Raw genomic sequence first — 18,142 nt, forward strand, 5'->3', positions numbered from 1 at the left:
ATAAACAGAAAATGGCGACGTATAGCATTCGTTTCAGTAAAAAATAATAAATTGTAAATTAAAGTATGCATACTAATTAAACTGTAGACATTAATTTCAAAAGTCAATGTAATATAAATTATGAGTTATACTGTTCAGGAAACCTCTGTAGTTGTAATTACCTTTTGATTTATATATAGCGAACATCCTTTCAATTTCTATGTGGATAGGCTATAAACAACAAACAACAACAATAACAATTGCTACATTGTAGACTAGTGTCTAGACTAGGCCCAACTTTACACATCAATGTAGATCCAGATCTACTAGATCTGGATTCAATAGCATAATCGCAAAAACTAGGTGTGTAAACGGTAACACCTTTGAAACTGCGTTGATTCCTATAATTACAGCAGACTTCGCAGTTAACTAAAGTTTACTTTTAGGAACTACACCATTAAAAATTAAATTTTTAGGCCTAAAAAAGTAACTTTAAAAAAGTAATTTTAATAAATATTATATTAAATATGGATGTCCAAGGTATTCAAATGCAGCAAATCAGGGAAATTATGAACCAACGGAAACACCATGAAGGGCTAATGATTGGCCTTTTTAATAATGACATGAATGATATATCTGATTCGGAACTTGATCCACCTACTCCAGCATATTCCAGTTTGATGGGTATCCCAACTTCGTTGTTGTACAATGGCTCACGATTTCAAGGACATCAAAAGAGTAAAAAGAATCGATATGATGTGGAAGTTGTTTTACAGCATGTTGATGTGGAAAAAGCTTTTTTATGTGGGTATTTACAAGTTAAAGGTCTTACAGATGAATACCCTACACTGACCACTTATTTTGATATTGAGATTATCAGCAGTCGTCATCCTTTTTTAACACGCAAATGGGATGCTGATGAAGATGTAGACAGAAAACACTGGGGCAAGTTTGCATCTTTTCACAACCGTGCAAAAAATTTCAATTCTGACAACTTTGATTATGATGCATTGAAAGCTTCTGATTATGTGTATATGAGGTGGAAGGAACACTTTCTTGTACCTGATCATACAATTAAAGACATCAACGGAGCATCCTTTGCCGGCTTTTATTACATCTGCTTCCAAAAGTCAACAGCTACAATAGAAGGCTACTACTATCATAGAAGTTCTGAATGGTTTCAATCTTTAAATCTTCAGCACGTACAGGAAAGAAATACAGGAGTGTATGAATTCAGATGATTTACTGAAGATCATAGGGCTGCTCATGATGGTACAAATATTCTTCCCATTACAGATGTGGATATTTTTCCTGAATAAAAAAGTATTTCTCCTTTGCAAGTGGACATTATAAGGATTGAGAATATTATTCACATTTGTCATGCCAACATCTTAATACCCTGCTAGTGATTAACTTCCAAAAGTTCAGTCATGCCTTTTATGTTGCATGATACGGAGACACCCACTTCTATATGAAGATTTATAAAAGCCAAATTATAATATCTAATACATGCATTTATTTCTGTTATTTATTTAACTTATCAAGTTCTGTATTTGCTTGTATATGAGCTGCATTTAGGGAGATCAGTTAATTTTTGCTAAAGCAAAATTTAACATAATCTAAAGGTTGATGTAAATGTTGCTTTAAGAACTAATTAATAAGTTAATATAAAACATTATCGTGAGTACTTAACCATACTTTCACAGTACCAGTATCATTTTTAACAGTAAGACAAGCAAATACATTTGTTAATAATATTTATTTAAATTTAAACAAAAATATTTTGTTTAAATTGTTATCAGGCAAAAAAGCCTTTGTAAATTACTAATTGGAAAATATTTAGTTTCAAGATACTTATGTATAAAAACCAAAAGAGTTGTCTGTGATTTTTTTAAACCTTTTTTTATACAGATTTTATGGTCTGAATATAAATTTTTCATGATACTCAGTAACCAGAGCAAGTGAAAAAATGTTAAATGTTATGTTTAGTATGGTAGGTTATATTTAAATAAGGTGCTACTACTTTCTGTTAATGTTTTCATGGTCAGTTCATTTTCATGAATTTAATAATTAACAGCAGTTTAACACGTAAAATTTGAGTCTACAATTTTGTTAGATAAATAATATTTATTAATAGTGTACATTTATTGAATAATGTTAGTTTTTGAATAAGGCATTGTTTCTACTATAAAACTGTAACAGATGCTAAATTTGTACAAATCAATAAAAATTCTATGGGTATCAAAAAAAAAAACAAAAAAACAAAACAAAAATAACAATTTCTCTAAAATTTGTCTAAAATTAGCATTACTGTTTAAACGTCAGCACTCCACAAATTAGCAAATCACTAATTAATTAAGCATTGAAATTCTCCCTGGAGGATGCCTGAAAGAATGGGCATTAGACCCAGCCCCACATCTGTGCTGTGTCCAACCCTGTGGCCATGGTTCCATGTTTTCCACTACCAAAGTGCATACAGATGTCAATGGCTATTTAAAATGTAGGAAATGTTGTATATTGTAACTTGGCTCGTCCGTCTCAAAAAGGTTGCCGACCCCTGCTATAATACAACTTTCTCCTCAAATACTCAAATACTTTATTGTTGTCCCATGATTTCAAGGGATCCAACATTTCCTTTTACATCTAAAATAAAGAACGTAATTTAGTAGTTACTTCACAATATGAAAAAATCAGGAGGTCAATGACTTAATGTTTTTTATATATTTTAGAGCAAATAAATTATTTTAAAATCTAAAATATATAAAAAAGGGACACAATATTACGTATTAACATATTAATTGGAGTATTAATATTAATAATTAAAACATTCAATTTATTTTAATTTGTATAATTACTTTTTTTAGTGCAAAAAGTGAAGAATGAATTATTACTTCCCCTAGTTATAATAAATTTTGAAATGAGAAACAACTATATACACATGAAATATATGTAAATCGATTCCATTTTCAACAGTCAGCCATCGGTACCAGTTACACGTAAATTACCTGTGTATTTTAATGATATTTGAGAAAAAAATATTTTATTAAATAGTCATTGGCTAGGTCGGGTGTCACCCGGTACGGAACTTTTTGGTGTCACCTCCCGTTTAGAACAATAAAAAACAAGATAATTCCTTGCCTTCATTACTAGTGCAGCATCAACTTCTGAATAAACGATGAAGACGTCGATTTTGGTTTGAACTTTTGAAATCTTTTGTGCTGAGAAAAAAAAACAATGCTACTCATAAATATACATAACTTCTACTTAGTTTGAACACTCTTTTTAGCGGTAGGGAGCTAGATTGCGATAGAGATGAAGAGAGGGGACTGTAAGGAGGCGCTTGCAGCTTGTTTTCTAACGGCTCCCAGAAGAGAATTATATATATAGATAGTATGATATTTGTTTAGGATTATATATATATATATATATATATATATATATATATATATATATATATATATATATATATATATATATATATATATATATATATATATATACTTTTTTTTATCCTAAACAAATATACTATTGACATAAAAATGTTAGTGGCTCTTTAAAAACCGGGTAATGTTGTAATTTGTAACTTTTGGCTCTTTCGGCTCAAAGGGTTGCCGACCCCTGCGCTATCCTCATTAACTCATACACTTTATTAATCTTGTCCCTTGATTCTCGAGGGATCCAAAATTTTTTAACTTCAAACGGTTTTTTTTGTCAGTTTAAAAGTGCTGTGGTTTCCCAATGTGGTAAAATGCAGCCGGTCACTAAGCTAATGCTTTTCTACATACTTTAGAGCAAATTAATTTTTTCGACTTCCAAAATATATCAAAACTGACAAAATGTTAGGTAAAACAATATTAATAGCTGCGAGATCATCAAATAAAATAATTGTTTTTATTTTTATTGTATTATTACTTTTGTTCTTACGCAAAAATGTAAAGATGTAAGTTGATTCCCCTGGTAGCTATAAATTTGAATATGGGAAACAACTAACAAACAGAAATATACTTTTGTTTCTATTCAGTTCAGGGATGTGCCGCGACGTTTTTTCCGTCAACTAAATTTATGCCGCCATGAAATCTAAAATGGAGAATTCTACATATGTCATAGATGTATCTAGCAGTTAGGGCACATTATTCCTCTAGCAAGAGAGCCATATTGTCTTCTTGTTTGCCGATAATGATGTGGATGAGGTATGGCGTCTATGCCACAGAGTGCTTGGGTTTCACGATACTGATGTTGGAGTTTTCATTCGTAGATTTTAAAACGTTTCGGTCTGTGGCCATCACGGGTTTCTTTTCTAAGTGCTGAAGGTAGCTCACTCAAAATCCAGTGTGATTTTGCGATTTTAGTTAGCCTATAAGCGTCCCCCCCCCCCCTTTGCACCATCTTGATAAAAATTACGGTTAAACAATCATACAATACGTTTAAATACAATTGTTTTTATAAGTGGTAACGTTTATCACCTCACCAACCTAGTATAAATTCTTCCGATTTTAGTCTCGAAAAAGCGCCCCCCCCCCCCCACACATCTAGGAAAAGCTGGAAAGCGGTTTAGCCGGTCACTGTTTCTTAAGAGTAGGCTATATGTTTTACAGTTAATAATCAATGTAGAAAACAATTAAATCAGTATGTAAAGACGTGGAGCCATTAATTTTCTTAACTTAGATTGTTTATAAATACAAATCTGCAGCATACAATCAGCTTTAAAAAAAATTTACCGACCCCTATTTGGCGCCACCTGAGGGATCCAAAATTATTTTTTTACAACACGAATAGCCCCATTGGTGGAGCGGTATTTTCACGGCTTCAAAAATTCAGCAAGGCAATGAGCTAATGCTTTTATACACATTTTAGTGCAAATTAATTATTCAGAAATGCATAATTTAACAAGATCGGACAGACTATTTCCTAATAACATATTAATCGCTTAGTTGATTGTGATGAATAAAACAATCATTTCAGTTTATGTTGTAATATTGCGTTGCGCTTATGCAAAAAATTCAATGAAAACAAAATTTCAATGAATTTTAAATGGGAAACAACTAAAAAATAAATATTCTCTTGTACATTTTTCGTCCAGAGATGAGTATATCAACGTACATCTTCGAGTTCCTTTTATATAGTTGTTATTTTCTTATGAGGTTCACTTAAATGTTTAACAATCTTTTTTTTTTTTTATCCCTCAGTCATTCTGTGGCGAAACAAATCTACAATGGGTAATTATTTCCTCTATACTTTCTCTATGCGAGAATGTAAAAGGGTACTTGCATTATCACCCACCTAGTGGATTCTCGATTAAATGGAGACCCGAGTATAGTACTAGAATAGCTTTACATAAGAGGCAAATAAGGTTGACTGTTGAAAAATATATAAGAAACTTTTTAAACAAGGCTTAAACAAATCATGGTATTATTCATGTTTTTTTTTAATTCTTTGTTTTCATTCTTTGTTTGGAAAAAATTGGAGTGCAGCTGCCTATCACCTAAACACAAAAAACGATGATTTACACTTTCGTCCTGTCCATTGATTTCATTTTTTTTTCTTAGTTTAGTAGAAAATGTACAAACATGTGTTGACGAAAACAATTATTTGTTATCTTCATGTATGCAGCGTGTCTTGATGTCATGTTGGGATTTGTCTGATTGCTCCTCCAGCACATAATCTGTAGCTGTTTTTCCAACCTTGAGAACAGATGACCACTTCTCATTGGGGAACTTAGTCACTGCCCATTCAGTCTCCTTGAACATGAATGGCTGCCATATGCCTTGTGTGATGCGAGTGTCTGTGTGATTATTTTTAATCATTCTAACAATCTGAACACCTGACCTGGTTCTCAGGTGTTCACTCCACTTAGAACATTTCAGGGGCTAATTTAGATGACATTCCCAGGATCTACTTGCCACCATTTAAATATTGACGCTTATCTGTTTTGTCTTGGTTGTAAATAAACAACAACTCCCTGATTGTTCTGTGCAGTGTTTCGTCCAGACTTTTTTCTCGGGGGGGGGGGGGGGGAAATTTTTAAAGTGTATATTTTCTATATAAATTATATAAATTTCATTTCGTTTGGGGGGCGGTAAAACTTATTCGGTGGGGGGGGGGGTCTTTGTCTCTCCCCCAAAGAGATGCCTTGAAGAAACTCTGGTTCTGTGTGAACTCAAGCAAGCAAATGATTCTCAATAAATTCACTCATTTGCTTACTTCCACCATGTGACTTGCAAAATCTGAAGGGTTATTCGCTTAAGTTGACAAATATAGCAGGACATTTTTCAATAAAGGTTTTGAAATAGCTTTGTTTGACATTTCCTTTTGTTTGTTTTTCAACTTACATTTCAATAACAGGTGTCTTTCGTAATCTGTCTCTTGATTTCAATTTTGTTTTTAAAATTGTGTATTATATATTTGTTGCTACTCCATATTGTCTTAACATGCGTATAACTCGTTAATACTAAAAAGTATAAAACTAATAAATACATAAAAACGTTTATAATTACAAGCTTTTATAAATGCACTAAAAAAATAAAATAATACAAATTTTATTAAATATAAAATAATTTTTAAAAATGTAATAAATCTGCGGCCACCATAAATATATATAAAAAATTACTTTCCTTAAATATATCAAAGCACCACCACCCATATCACTATAAACCAAAGCGTGGACCGCTATAGTAATAAGTATTTAAATAAGCGGCCCACGTTTTTATTTACAGTGATATAAACAGTAGTGCACCAATATATTTAAGGAAAGCATTTTTTTAATATTTATAGTAAACGCAGATTTATTATATTTTTTATTGGATTTGTTTACATAACCCTTGTCCAACCAAGAACAAAGTACAAGGCAGCAGTTGTTTAATTTTGGTGACGTCTTTCCAAGAAGAGTGGCTGTCCCCCAGCTCCAGACTTTTCGGTTTAGCAACCATGAGCTTTTCCGACTCGACCACACCAACCCCTTCCTCTTAATAATTTTTATTTATTTTTTTTCTCTTGATAATTTAAGCGTTTAAAATTAAAACACGTTTTGTAGTTTAAATCACATCTATTAACAGTAGACCAAACTAGCATAGATAATATGATGTTTACCAATTTAATAAATTCAGCAAGTCTTTGAGCTAATCCTTTTAAACACATCATATAGTCAAATAATATTAAAAGTATAAAAAAAAATTCAAGAAAATAAATAATATCCCATATTAAAATATTAAAACACGTGTTGTTAATAATAAATAAATTAAGTTTTTTTCTGTTCACGTTATACTATTATTTTCTTGTCTTTATCAGAAACATAAGGTACTGGTTGTTTCCCCTGGTTAAAATGATTTTGTAAATGGGAAGCAATTTTATGCAAATAAAAAACTAAGGTAAATGGATTCTATTTTTCAACTATGCCAGGGGTCGGCAACCTTTTGAAGTGGGAGAGCCAAAAGTTACAATTTGCAAGATCTCCCAGTTTTTAAAGAGACACTTAAGCATTTTTTTTCCAAAAACATGGTATATGATTAGGTTTAGGTAAATACATTTAAAATAAATTGGTTTAAAATAATATTTATTCATATAAAAACATACACATGCTTCGCACACAACATAATAAAGTATTTTATCTAGCTCTGCTAGGATAATAAAATTAAATTATATAACTATAGCACTATCCCTACCCAATTTAGAAACTAATAACTAAAAAACAATGCCACTCAAGTCAAATAAATGCACACTTACACATACAAAAATGATTTCTGAATAAAATAACAATTACTGTTGAAAATATTTGAAAAAATAAATAAAATATTCACTTCGGGGTAGTGGAAAGCATGGCCGAGGGGCTGACCAGAACACAGTTGTGGGGCTATGCCTTGTGCCCAAGCAGCTATCAGCATACTATCTACTCCACACATTTTTAGTGTGTTTATCTTGTTTAGAGTTTTTTTACGGTATAATATTTTTATGAGTTATGACAAGAAAATAATATAATTAATGTTATTATTTATTAAACATTGTTTTTTAGCGCATTTTATATTTATACTAGCGAGTTTGTTTATTTACAAAACTATACATCAAATTCCCGTTACAATTAGAGAATGAAACTCAAGGACGTTTTAATAGTAAGACGATTCATGCACAAGCGATGTAAATACATATGCACTTTGTTACACACACTTCGATTTTTTTTTTACTAAAGTTTCTTAAATTTTAAAAATATGTTCGTTCAAAAGTGAAAAACTTTTTAAAAGTTAGTTTGATTTCCAAGCTCCAATATTCTTTTTATTGGATTAATTTTCGTTCCTTGATTTTCTCAATGCAATGTCTAAGAAAGAATGTAACATGATTACCGAAGAAATAGACCTCTCGTTTGGTTTTTAAAATGTTCTTCTTTGGTCAACTCGTTTATGTTCCTTAAAGAAGAAATGTTAAATGTGTAACCAATGATCGAAATTGCTTTTCGGTAATATTGTGTTTTATTTTTATTTTGTAGACCTTGTTTTCGTCAACTCGTTTCTGTCCATTGATACGTGCCGTACAACCGTTTAACTTCAGGTTTTGTTAATAAAGACATTCATCGTGTTAATGCAATCTTAAAATGTAAGACTTTTTTAATTCAATTGACATTTATTTATGCCAGGCCCTACAAAGACAAATATTTAGCACAAAATGGAACGCCTAAATGTTTCTGTCTCAGGTTTGTTTGACTAAAGACGTTATTTTTTAACCAACTACAGATTATAACTTGTTGAGATCTGAGGATGTGAAAGTCAGTACATCGCTAACATTGTACATTTAACCATCAGAGATAAGCGATATGGTCATGACGTTGTACGTTTTTTGCACTTATTCAGTTCTAATCTACACCCCTAAAAGTCGACCGCTACCATTAAACGAGCCTACACCTCCCCCAGCATAAGTCTACACCTCCCCCAGCACTAGTCTACACCTCCCCAGCACTTGTCTACACCTCCCAAGTACTAGTCTACACCTCCCCCATTACTAGTCTACACCTCCCCAGCACTAGTCTACATCTCCCCAGCACTAGTCTACACCTCCCCAGCACTAGTCTACATCTCCCCAGCACTAGTCTACATCTCCCCAGCACTAGTCTACACCTCCCCAGCACTAGTCTGCACCTCCCCCAGCACTAGTCTACATCTCCCCAGCACTAGTCTACATCTCCTCAGCACTAGTCTACACCTCCCCAGCACTAGTCTACACATCCCTTAGCACTAGTCTACACCTCCCCTAGCACTAGTCTACTCCTCCCCCAGCACTAGTCTACATCTCCCCAGCACTAGTCTACATCTCCCCAGCACTAGTCTACATCTCCCCCAACACTAGTCTACATCTCCCCAGCACTAGTCTACACCTCCCCAACACTAGTCTACACCTCCCCCAGCACTAGTCTACACCTCCCCTAGCACTAGTCTACACCTCCCCAGCACTAGTCTACACCTCCCCAGCACTAGTCTACATCTCCCCAGCACTAGTCTACATCTCCCCAGCACTAGTCTACACCTCCCCAGCACTAGTCTACACCTCCCCAGCACTAGTCTACACCTCCCCAGCACTAGTCTACACCTCCCCCAGCACTAGTCTACACCTCCCCTAGCACTAGTCTACACCTCCCCAGCACTAGTCTACATCTCCCCAGCACTAGTCTACACCTCCCCCAGCACTAGTCTACACCTCCCGCAGCACTAGTCTACGCCTCCCCAGCACTAGTCTACCCCCCCGCACTAGTCCACACCTCACCAGTACTAGTCTACAGCTCCCCAGTACTAGTTTACACCTCCCCCAGCACTTGTCTACATCTCCCCAGCACTAGTCTACACCTCCCCATCACTAGTCTACATCTACCCAGCACTAGTCTACACCTCCCCCAGCAATAGTCTACACCCTCCCCCAGCACTAGTTTACACCTCCCCCAGCACTAGTCTACATCTCTCCAGCACTAGTCTACACCTCCCCCAGCACTAGTCTGCATCTCCACAACACTAGTCTAACCTCACCCAGTACTAGTTTACACCTCCCCCAGCACTAGTCTACATCTCCCCAGCACTAGTCTACATCTCCCCAGCACTAGTCTACACCTCCTCAGTACTAGTCTACATCTCCCCAGTACTAGTCTACACCTCCCCCATCACTTGTCTACACCTCCCCCAGCACTTGTCTACATCTCCCCCAGCACTAGTCTACACCTCCCCAGCACTAGTCTACACCTCCCCCAGCACTAGTCTACACCTCCCCCAGCACTAGTCTACACCTCCCCAGCACTAGTCTTACCCCCCAGCACTAGTCTACACCTCCCCCAGCACTAGTCTACACCTCCCCAGTACTAGTCTACATCTACGATTATTCATCTCTCGACTACTCAAACAGCATTATCCAAATGAAATAAAGATAAAATAAACATTTTCCAAAAAAATAAAAAAAATAAATAAGAGATGTAAAACTATCCAACCCTCCACCATTACGCTTTTCTCACATACTCAAACACTTTGAGTTAGTCCCTTGATTTTAAGGGATCCACAATTTTACTATTCGCAAAAACTGTCTAACATTACAATTGCGCAAGTTTGACATCTTCAATAATTCAGCAGTTCATTGACCTTATACTTTATTACATATTTAAAGGTAATTAATCATTCAGAAATCCAAAAAATACCAAGAGGCAAAAAAGGTTGACCAATGAACTATGTAAAAGAAATGCTAGGCCTTAAATAAATGATGGTAAATAAATGATGGTATTAAATTTGTAATAAAATAATTGTTTGCATTCTTCGAGTGTTGCTGTATATCACATATAGAAAACACATAGTTTAAATTTAGATTTTGTCCCTTGTTTTCAAGGGATCCAAAATTTAATAAACATTACCAAGAACTTATTATTATTAGAGGTTTAACAATTTAACCGATTCAGCAAGTCTTTTATCTATAACTTTAGCCAACGTTTTAGAGACAAATAGTTATTTAAAAATCCAAGAATTTCAAAAATGGACATTATTTTTCGTATTGATGTAATACTTTTTGTGTTTGATAATAAAGTTAAAACAATTATGTTTGTTTATATTCTATTATTTTTCTCTTTCATTAGAAAAAAAATTAAATATCGGTTGTTTCCCCTGGTTTCAAAAACTTTAAATGGGAAGCAACTAATACAAATAAAAAACAGATCCGAATAGATTAGATTTTTCAATAATCCAATATATTTAATGTTATTATTTATTAAACAATGTTTTATTTCGCATATTATATTTATATATATCGAGTTTGTTTGATTAAAAAATATGCATCAAATTCCCGTGACAATTAGTGAATGAAACTAAAGATCTTTTGTACTGGTAAGTGCATTAATTTTAAAATTATAAACTATTGTTGTGCATAATTTCAGAATAACGTATGCACCATTTCTTTTTATAGTAAGACGACTCATGCACAAGAGATAAAATTCTTTTTCACTAATCTGTTCACACTTCGAGGTTGTTTTTGTTTTTTTTTTATCTTTTTTTACTAAAACTTCTCAAATATTTAAACTACTTAAATTCAGAATTGAAAAAAAGCTCAATCATTCTGTTTAATGAATTGATTTGTGTTCATTGATTTTCCTATGTCTACGAAATAAAGAAACTGGATTAGATATAAATAGACCTCATTTTAAACTTTTAAACTGTTCTTTAAACTTAAAGATATATTCTTTTATAATTTTCCGCATGGTCTAATTTGCTTTTCGGTAATAGTGCGTTTTTTTAAAAATATCTTTGTAAACCTTGTTTTCGTCAACTCGTTTCTCTCGATTGCTACGTGCCGTACGATCGTGCCGTACGATCGTGCCGTACGATCGTACCGTACGATCGTGCCGTACGATCATATGACTTCAGGTATTGTTAATAAAGACATGGCTCGTGTGAATGCGATATTAACTTTTAAGACCTGTTTCGTTCTATGGACCTATTTTTATACCAGTTTCTACATAGAAAAATATTCAGCACAAAACGGAACGCATGTACTTTTATGTCTAAGGACTTAACTACATATCGGAACTTCTTTCCGAATCATTAAGTACATACAAATCATCTGACCGACAAAAGTCATTACATCGCTAACATTGTACATTGAGCCAGCGGAGATAAGCGATATGAACCTATCGCATGTTTTCGCGATTATTCAGTCCTAGTCTACACCTTCCCCATTACTAGTTCTCATCTTTGCTAGAACTAATCCGCACCTCCACGAGTCAACAACTCCTCTAGTCCACACCTCCATTAGTCCACACATCCCCTACCACTGTTTACATAACTAAACGGTGCTTTTTATCATCTTTTTTTTTAATTGAAAAAAAAAAAGTTTCTAGTAGATCGTCCTCTAACAGCTCTTTCTCTATGTACGTAAATGTGAATTCCTAGAGCTGTTTTTATATAGTTATTTTGTTGTTATGGTACATTTTTTTTTTTTGCCATCTGCATTTTTTTTAACAATTCTAAATAGTTTCTGGTGAGACGAAATTATCAATTATTCTTCATAATTATATTTTTTTTTTACTTATTCACCGTGTAAGTTAGATAAGCGTCCCCATAATTCAATGTGCCGCCCATCAGAATGTCTTGTCCATTGATCAATTTACTTAATTGAATTCCGTGCTTGGGGTGATGTGTCAGTCAGCGAATCGTGACATTACTATGTTTATTTTTTCTGCATGTGTTACTGTTGAGTATATGGGAGGGGAGGCATAAAGTATATAAGCAGCATGGATGATTGATATGTCGAGTAAAATGAGACATAACTAGTCATATTTTTTTTCCTTTCAATTAAATATGTCCACAACAGTCATCCTATGTTTATTTTGTAGTTTTGTCGGTTGCAAAGACACACTACCTTTTCTTTTAATAACTATTAATTTCAATTATAAACAATACTTTTTCCGTTTTTATTTTGTCCCTTGATCTCAAAGGATCCAAAATATTTATTTAGCGGTAAAGGAAGAACAATGTTACAGCGTCCGTTTCACATCTTTTAAAAATTAGCAGGTCATTAAGCTAATGCTTTTCTAAACATTTTAGAGCAAGTTAAATATTTTGAAATATAACATAATTTATCAAGTGACAAAATAATTTATTTTAACATATTGCTATCTGTGTTGATTTTAACAAATACAGTAAGCAATTCAGTTTACTTAGTTTTATGGTTTTTTTTTAGCAAAAACTAAGTGTATTAGTTGCTTCCCCTGGTTACCATAAATGATCAAATGGGAAGCAACTTATTCAAATTAATAATGAAAATCTGTTATATTTTTCAAAAACGCATTATATTAAGTGTTATTATTTAATAAACAATGGTTTATTGTGCATCTTATATTTATAACTAGCGAGTTTATTTATTTACAAATATGCATCAAACATACGTGTAAATTAAAGAATGAAACTCGAAGATCTTTTGAGCTGATAATTGCGTTGATATTAAATAAATGTAGTATTACGTATACACCATCTTTTTTTATAGTATGAAAATCAATTCACCAATGTATTCACACTGCGAGTTTTTTTTTTTTACTAAAGCTTCTTAAATAATAAAAGTATGTAGGTCTATGTTCAAAAGTGAGAAATCAAAAAGAAAAATTTTTTTAGCTCCAATATTCTTTATAATGGATTAATTTTTGTTCCTTGATTTTCTCAAAGCAATGCATAAGATATAAAGAAACACGATTACTGAAGAAATAATCCTGTCGTTTAATATGAACATTTTTTTCTCTGAGTTTAATTAAACGCAGTTTTAAAAAATCCCATTTGCACGAGATATTCTTTAGATAGCCACCCCTTTTCTTCTTTCGTTTCATATCGTAGTGGAGTTGAAGCCAGTCACAACACCCCATCACGCCGTTTTGTGCTTTACTATTTTTTTTTCGTTTCTATCCAAAACTTTTCCCTAATTTTCATATCTTTTACAGTTTCTCTAAACCGGTTGTTATTGGGACACCAACTTCTTCTTCATAATTTTATTGTAATGGTTTGTTTTGTCTGGATAGTCGCCACTGTACTTTTTATGTTGATGTTTGGAGTGATCTTTGTATGGCAGTAGAATGTCTAGCCATCGGAAAGGCTTACATGAGCGATTCACCTAGCACTACTTCACACCTCTCTTTTTACTAATCTGCGTTTATCTGCGCACTATTCCACACTTTCACTAGACAGCACCTTCCCCTAAGACTATTCAACACCTCCCCTGGTATTAGACCGCATCTCCCCTAGCACTCGTTCCCGTCGATGCAGTAAAAGGCGCCTCTCAGTTTGTAAGGTGAAATGTTTGATTAGATAACAAGCTGGGTATTACTTAAATGTTTAGCAAGCTTTGCAGTTTTTAAACTTACTAAACATTGACAACTACCTTCAAGAGATCCCCTTCCCCTCCCCACACATCCCGACTATAAAAAAATCAAAACAACAACACGACAATGAAAGGTAATGACCTCATAACACATAGACGAAGAAGACGACACTGTAGCGAAGAGTAAATGAAGGACATAAGAACATAGGACGTGACAAACTCAACTGATAGCTAGAATAAACTCGGGGAGTGTCCGAACTAAACTCATACACACAGAGGTCACGACCTTAGGGACCACGAGTCAACAGCGACGAGCCTACCGCCAAGTAACACCCCCCCCCCCCCCCAAACGACAAGCTGAGTTTCTTCCAGGCATCTCTTTTTTTTTGGGGGGGGGGGGTGGGGGGGGGGGGTGGGGGTGATGGGGCGAAGAAAATATATACTTTTACTTGTGTCCGCCGTCCGCCTCCGGAAAATGTAGACTGCCTTCCCCCCCCCCCCCCCCCCCCCGAAAAAAAAAGTCTGAAAGAAACACTGACGACAAGGCAGGGAACAAGCAGACAACACACCAAGCCAAAAGACGACCAAGACATTACGTAGTTAATGACGAATGAAGGACAACTACAAATAAAACGTGACAGATTACATCAACAGTCTAGCAAAACCCGTGGAATGATGAGCTCCTGCGACCGACTTGTACCATCGGCGTAGAGGACATGACCTTATGGACCACGAGACGACGAACACAAGACTGAAAGGGAAACAACAGGACGCAATACCACAAGCACTACAACAGTAAACATCTCAGAGCCATACCAAGTAGTCATGTAACCGCAAGTACTCCCCCTTCTTTGGGAAAAAAATGTTATACAGGGCCAGGTAAGGAGCCAAGTCCGGCCACATTCTTTTGTTCTCCAACTGCACTTAAAACACATACGTACACAATGTGATTTTATTATGTTTATGCATTAAAATCTTAAGAATTATTCAAATGTAATCTACTCTGTCTTTATTCTAGCTGCTTTGTTCCCGAAAAGGGGAAGCCATCAAGTAATTGCAGAGCAGAGTCAGGCAGTAAGCCAGGACTGTCTCCCTTTATTCACTCCTTTACCCTTTTATACAATCAATCTCATTATCTACGTTTCTCTATGTTTTCTGTGAAGTCTAACTTGAATTTCTGTAAATATTTATGTTGATTTTCAAATATACATAATAATAATAATAAAGAGGACTGTGATGAATAGTAGGTGTAACTGAACAGGGTGAATTATACTTCTTCTTTTTAACAAAATAAAACTGTACATTATAATCACTGTCCCGTCCTTCTAAAATACATGCTCTATTTCAGGGAATCCCAACCCCTACCTGAACCAGACCAACATTTTACACAGACAACCTTTTTGTGTATTCCCTCCTCCCTACCGCCCCACACTCTCCCCTAAAAACCCGATCTCACTGTGCCTTCGTTTTCTTTCAGGTAGAACAACTTGCTCCAGTAAACGTAATTAAAGACTCCCCAACATCCATAACACAATAATGTATATGTATATCTATATACGAGAGAAGGCAGGGTATGTAAAGATTATATGCCTGTACCAGTCGACACTATCGAATGTTGAACAAAGATGTTTTTTTTATATACCTTGTCCCTTACTTTCAAGGGATTTAAAATTAAGTTCCTAAAAGGGTTCATTTGATTGATTATTTAAAGTATGTTTACCTAGTTAAACAATTCAACAAGTCTTTAAGCTATGGCTTTTAACACCTTTTAGAGTCAAATAATTATTTTTTAAATCTACGAATTTTCAAGAATAGACACATTTCTCCCTTTCATTATATAAATGCGTGTGTTTAATATTAACGTTGAGAATATCATTTTGTTTTTTTATATTGCTTTGTCCTTCTTTGGCAAACAAAAAATATATTGGTTGTTTCCCTTGGTTTCAAAGAATTTTTTTTCAAATGGGAAGCAACTAATACAAATAAATAACTAATGTTAATGGATTCTATTTTTCAACATTACAATATATTTAATACTAATATTTATTAAGCAATGTTTTATTTTGCATTTTATATTAATAACTAGCGAGTTTGTTTGTTTACAAAATATACATCAAATCACAGTACCATTTAGAAAATGATCTTCTGTACTGTAAGTGAGTTGATACATTAAGGTATACAATTGATACATTCATATCTTCCCAAAACCCTCCAATCACAGTAAGGTATTACTGTTAAATTTGCTTAAGTTTCGTAAAGTAATACATGACTAAACGGTGCGTTTTATATATTTTGAATGGAATAAAATGAGACCTAACAGTCTATGTCTGTCGTCCACTGTCTAGGGATGTGTACTAATTTTATGCCGTCATTACATCTAAAATGGTAAATTCTACACATGTAAGGGATGCAGGGGTGGAACTATAGTGCCGCCGGACCCCGCAATGCGGGGGGTGGGTGGGGGGCACGCCGTTTAGGAGCTCACAGCCGACCATAATCTTTTTTTTTAGTTAAAAAAAATATTCTTTTATTTTTTACTTGATGGTTGTTTTGTTAAAAGAATACTGTACCTGCGGTTGGATTATCTTTATTCTATAGACACCATCACACGCTCTTGTATAATTATTCTTTTTCCCTATGTTTTTAAACAATTGTGAAAGATAGGCATACGTTTAAACCCTTTCCATGACTTATTTCCCTTTTTAAAATTGTCAAACAGGTGTGCTCATAAGCACCTTTTCCACCATGATAAAATAACTAATGTTATTAGATTATTAGAACTTAAACAGCAGAAACTGATCGATTAAACTCAACGACTGGGTGAAAACGAACAATATGATCTTGTCCCTTAATTAAGGGATCCAAAATTTGATATTATTTTTTTAATGAGGTGGTTTCATTTCTAAAACATTCAGCAGGTCATTGTGCTAAGCTTTCCTATATATTTTAAAGCAAATTAATTATTAAAAAAAAATAAAAATAAAATAAGAGGAGAGGAGACATTATGTTTCATAAAACATTATTTGTATTGTTTAAGATAACAATTTAAACAATCGTTTTTCGTTTCCATTGTATTATAATTTTCGTTATGAAGCAAAAATCAGGAATGTGTTGTTTTTTTCCCTTATTAAATTTAAAATTTACAAATGGGAAACAACCAAAACAAAGAAATATTTAATGCAAATCTATATACTTTTTAACAATTCAATATATTTATTTTTATTCTTTATTAAACGGTGATTCCTGTTTTTTTCTTTCTAAAGCTTCTTAAAGAATAGAAATGAAAAGATAAATTGCTTTTCGGGCTTACCTATTCTATTTTATGGTTTAATTTGTGTTCCTTGTTTTTCCCAAACCAGCGTTTCGGAAATAAAGAAACATGATTACACATAAGTAGACCTCTTTTTAAGTTTCTAAATAAACTTACAGAAGATTTTGTTTTTTATTGTGATAGAGACATTTAATAGAAACATTTTTTTTTAAAGAAACCCGGGTATGCTGCTAGCTGTTATATAGCAATATAAAGAAAACATGTTTTAATTAAAGCTAAATTTGGCCGTGTCGGCCATGCTGGTCTAGCAATTTCTGAGGCAAAAGAAAATAAAAGGGAGTGATCCCCTTTAAACTTTCTCGTATATTCTTAAAAAAATAAGTGTTCGGATAACACTTAAAGTGCAGTCGGGCTATAGAAAATTAGTGACAAAACCCTCGTTTTTTATGCTGTATGTGAGTATGATATTAAATTATCAAAAACGATTATAAAAGTATAAAAATTAAGAAGTTTTTTTTAAGAAATCCGAAATACAAAAGTATAATTTCGTCAACCAAACTTAAACGGTTCACAAGATATAGGCTT

At 33.8% G+C, this 18,142-nt stretch overlaps 1 protein-coding gene and 1 pseudogene across 1 annotated transcript; one reads left to right on the forward strand and one right to left on the reverse strand.

The window, feature by feature from the left end:
• Nucleotides 1-248: 248 nt before the first annotated feature.
• LOC131928313 (glucose-induced degradation protein 4 homolog) lies at nt 249-2,058 on the forward strand. The gene has a single exon (XM_059284307.1). The coding sequence runs from the start codon at nt 507-509 to the stop codon at nt 1,218-1,220; it is 714 nt and encodes a 237-aa protein (XP_059140290.1). The 5' UTR covers nt 249-506; the 3' UTR covers nt 1,221-2,058.
• A 3,506-nt stretch (nt 2,059-5,564) lies between these two features.
• Nucleotides 5,565-6,282, reverse strand: LOC131928119 (uncharacterized; annotated as a pseudogene).
• Nucleotides 6,283-18,142: the final 11,860 nt, after the last annotated feature.

This window comes from Physella acuta, unplaced genomic scaffold (assembly GCF_028476545.2).
Source record: "Physella acuta isolate Inbredline_101_S28 unplaced genomic scaffold, ASM2847654v3 ptg000090l, whole genome shotgun sequence".
Classification (NCBI taxonomy): domain Eukaryota; kingdom Metazoa; phylum Mollusca; class Gastropoda; family Physidae; genus Physella; species Physella acuta.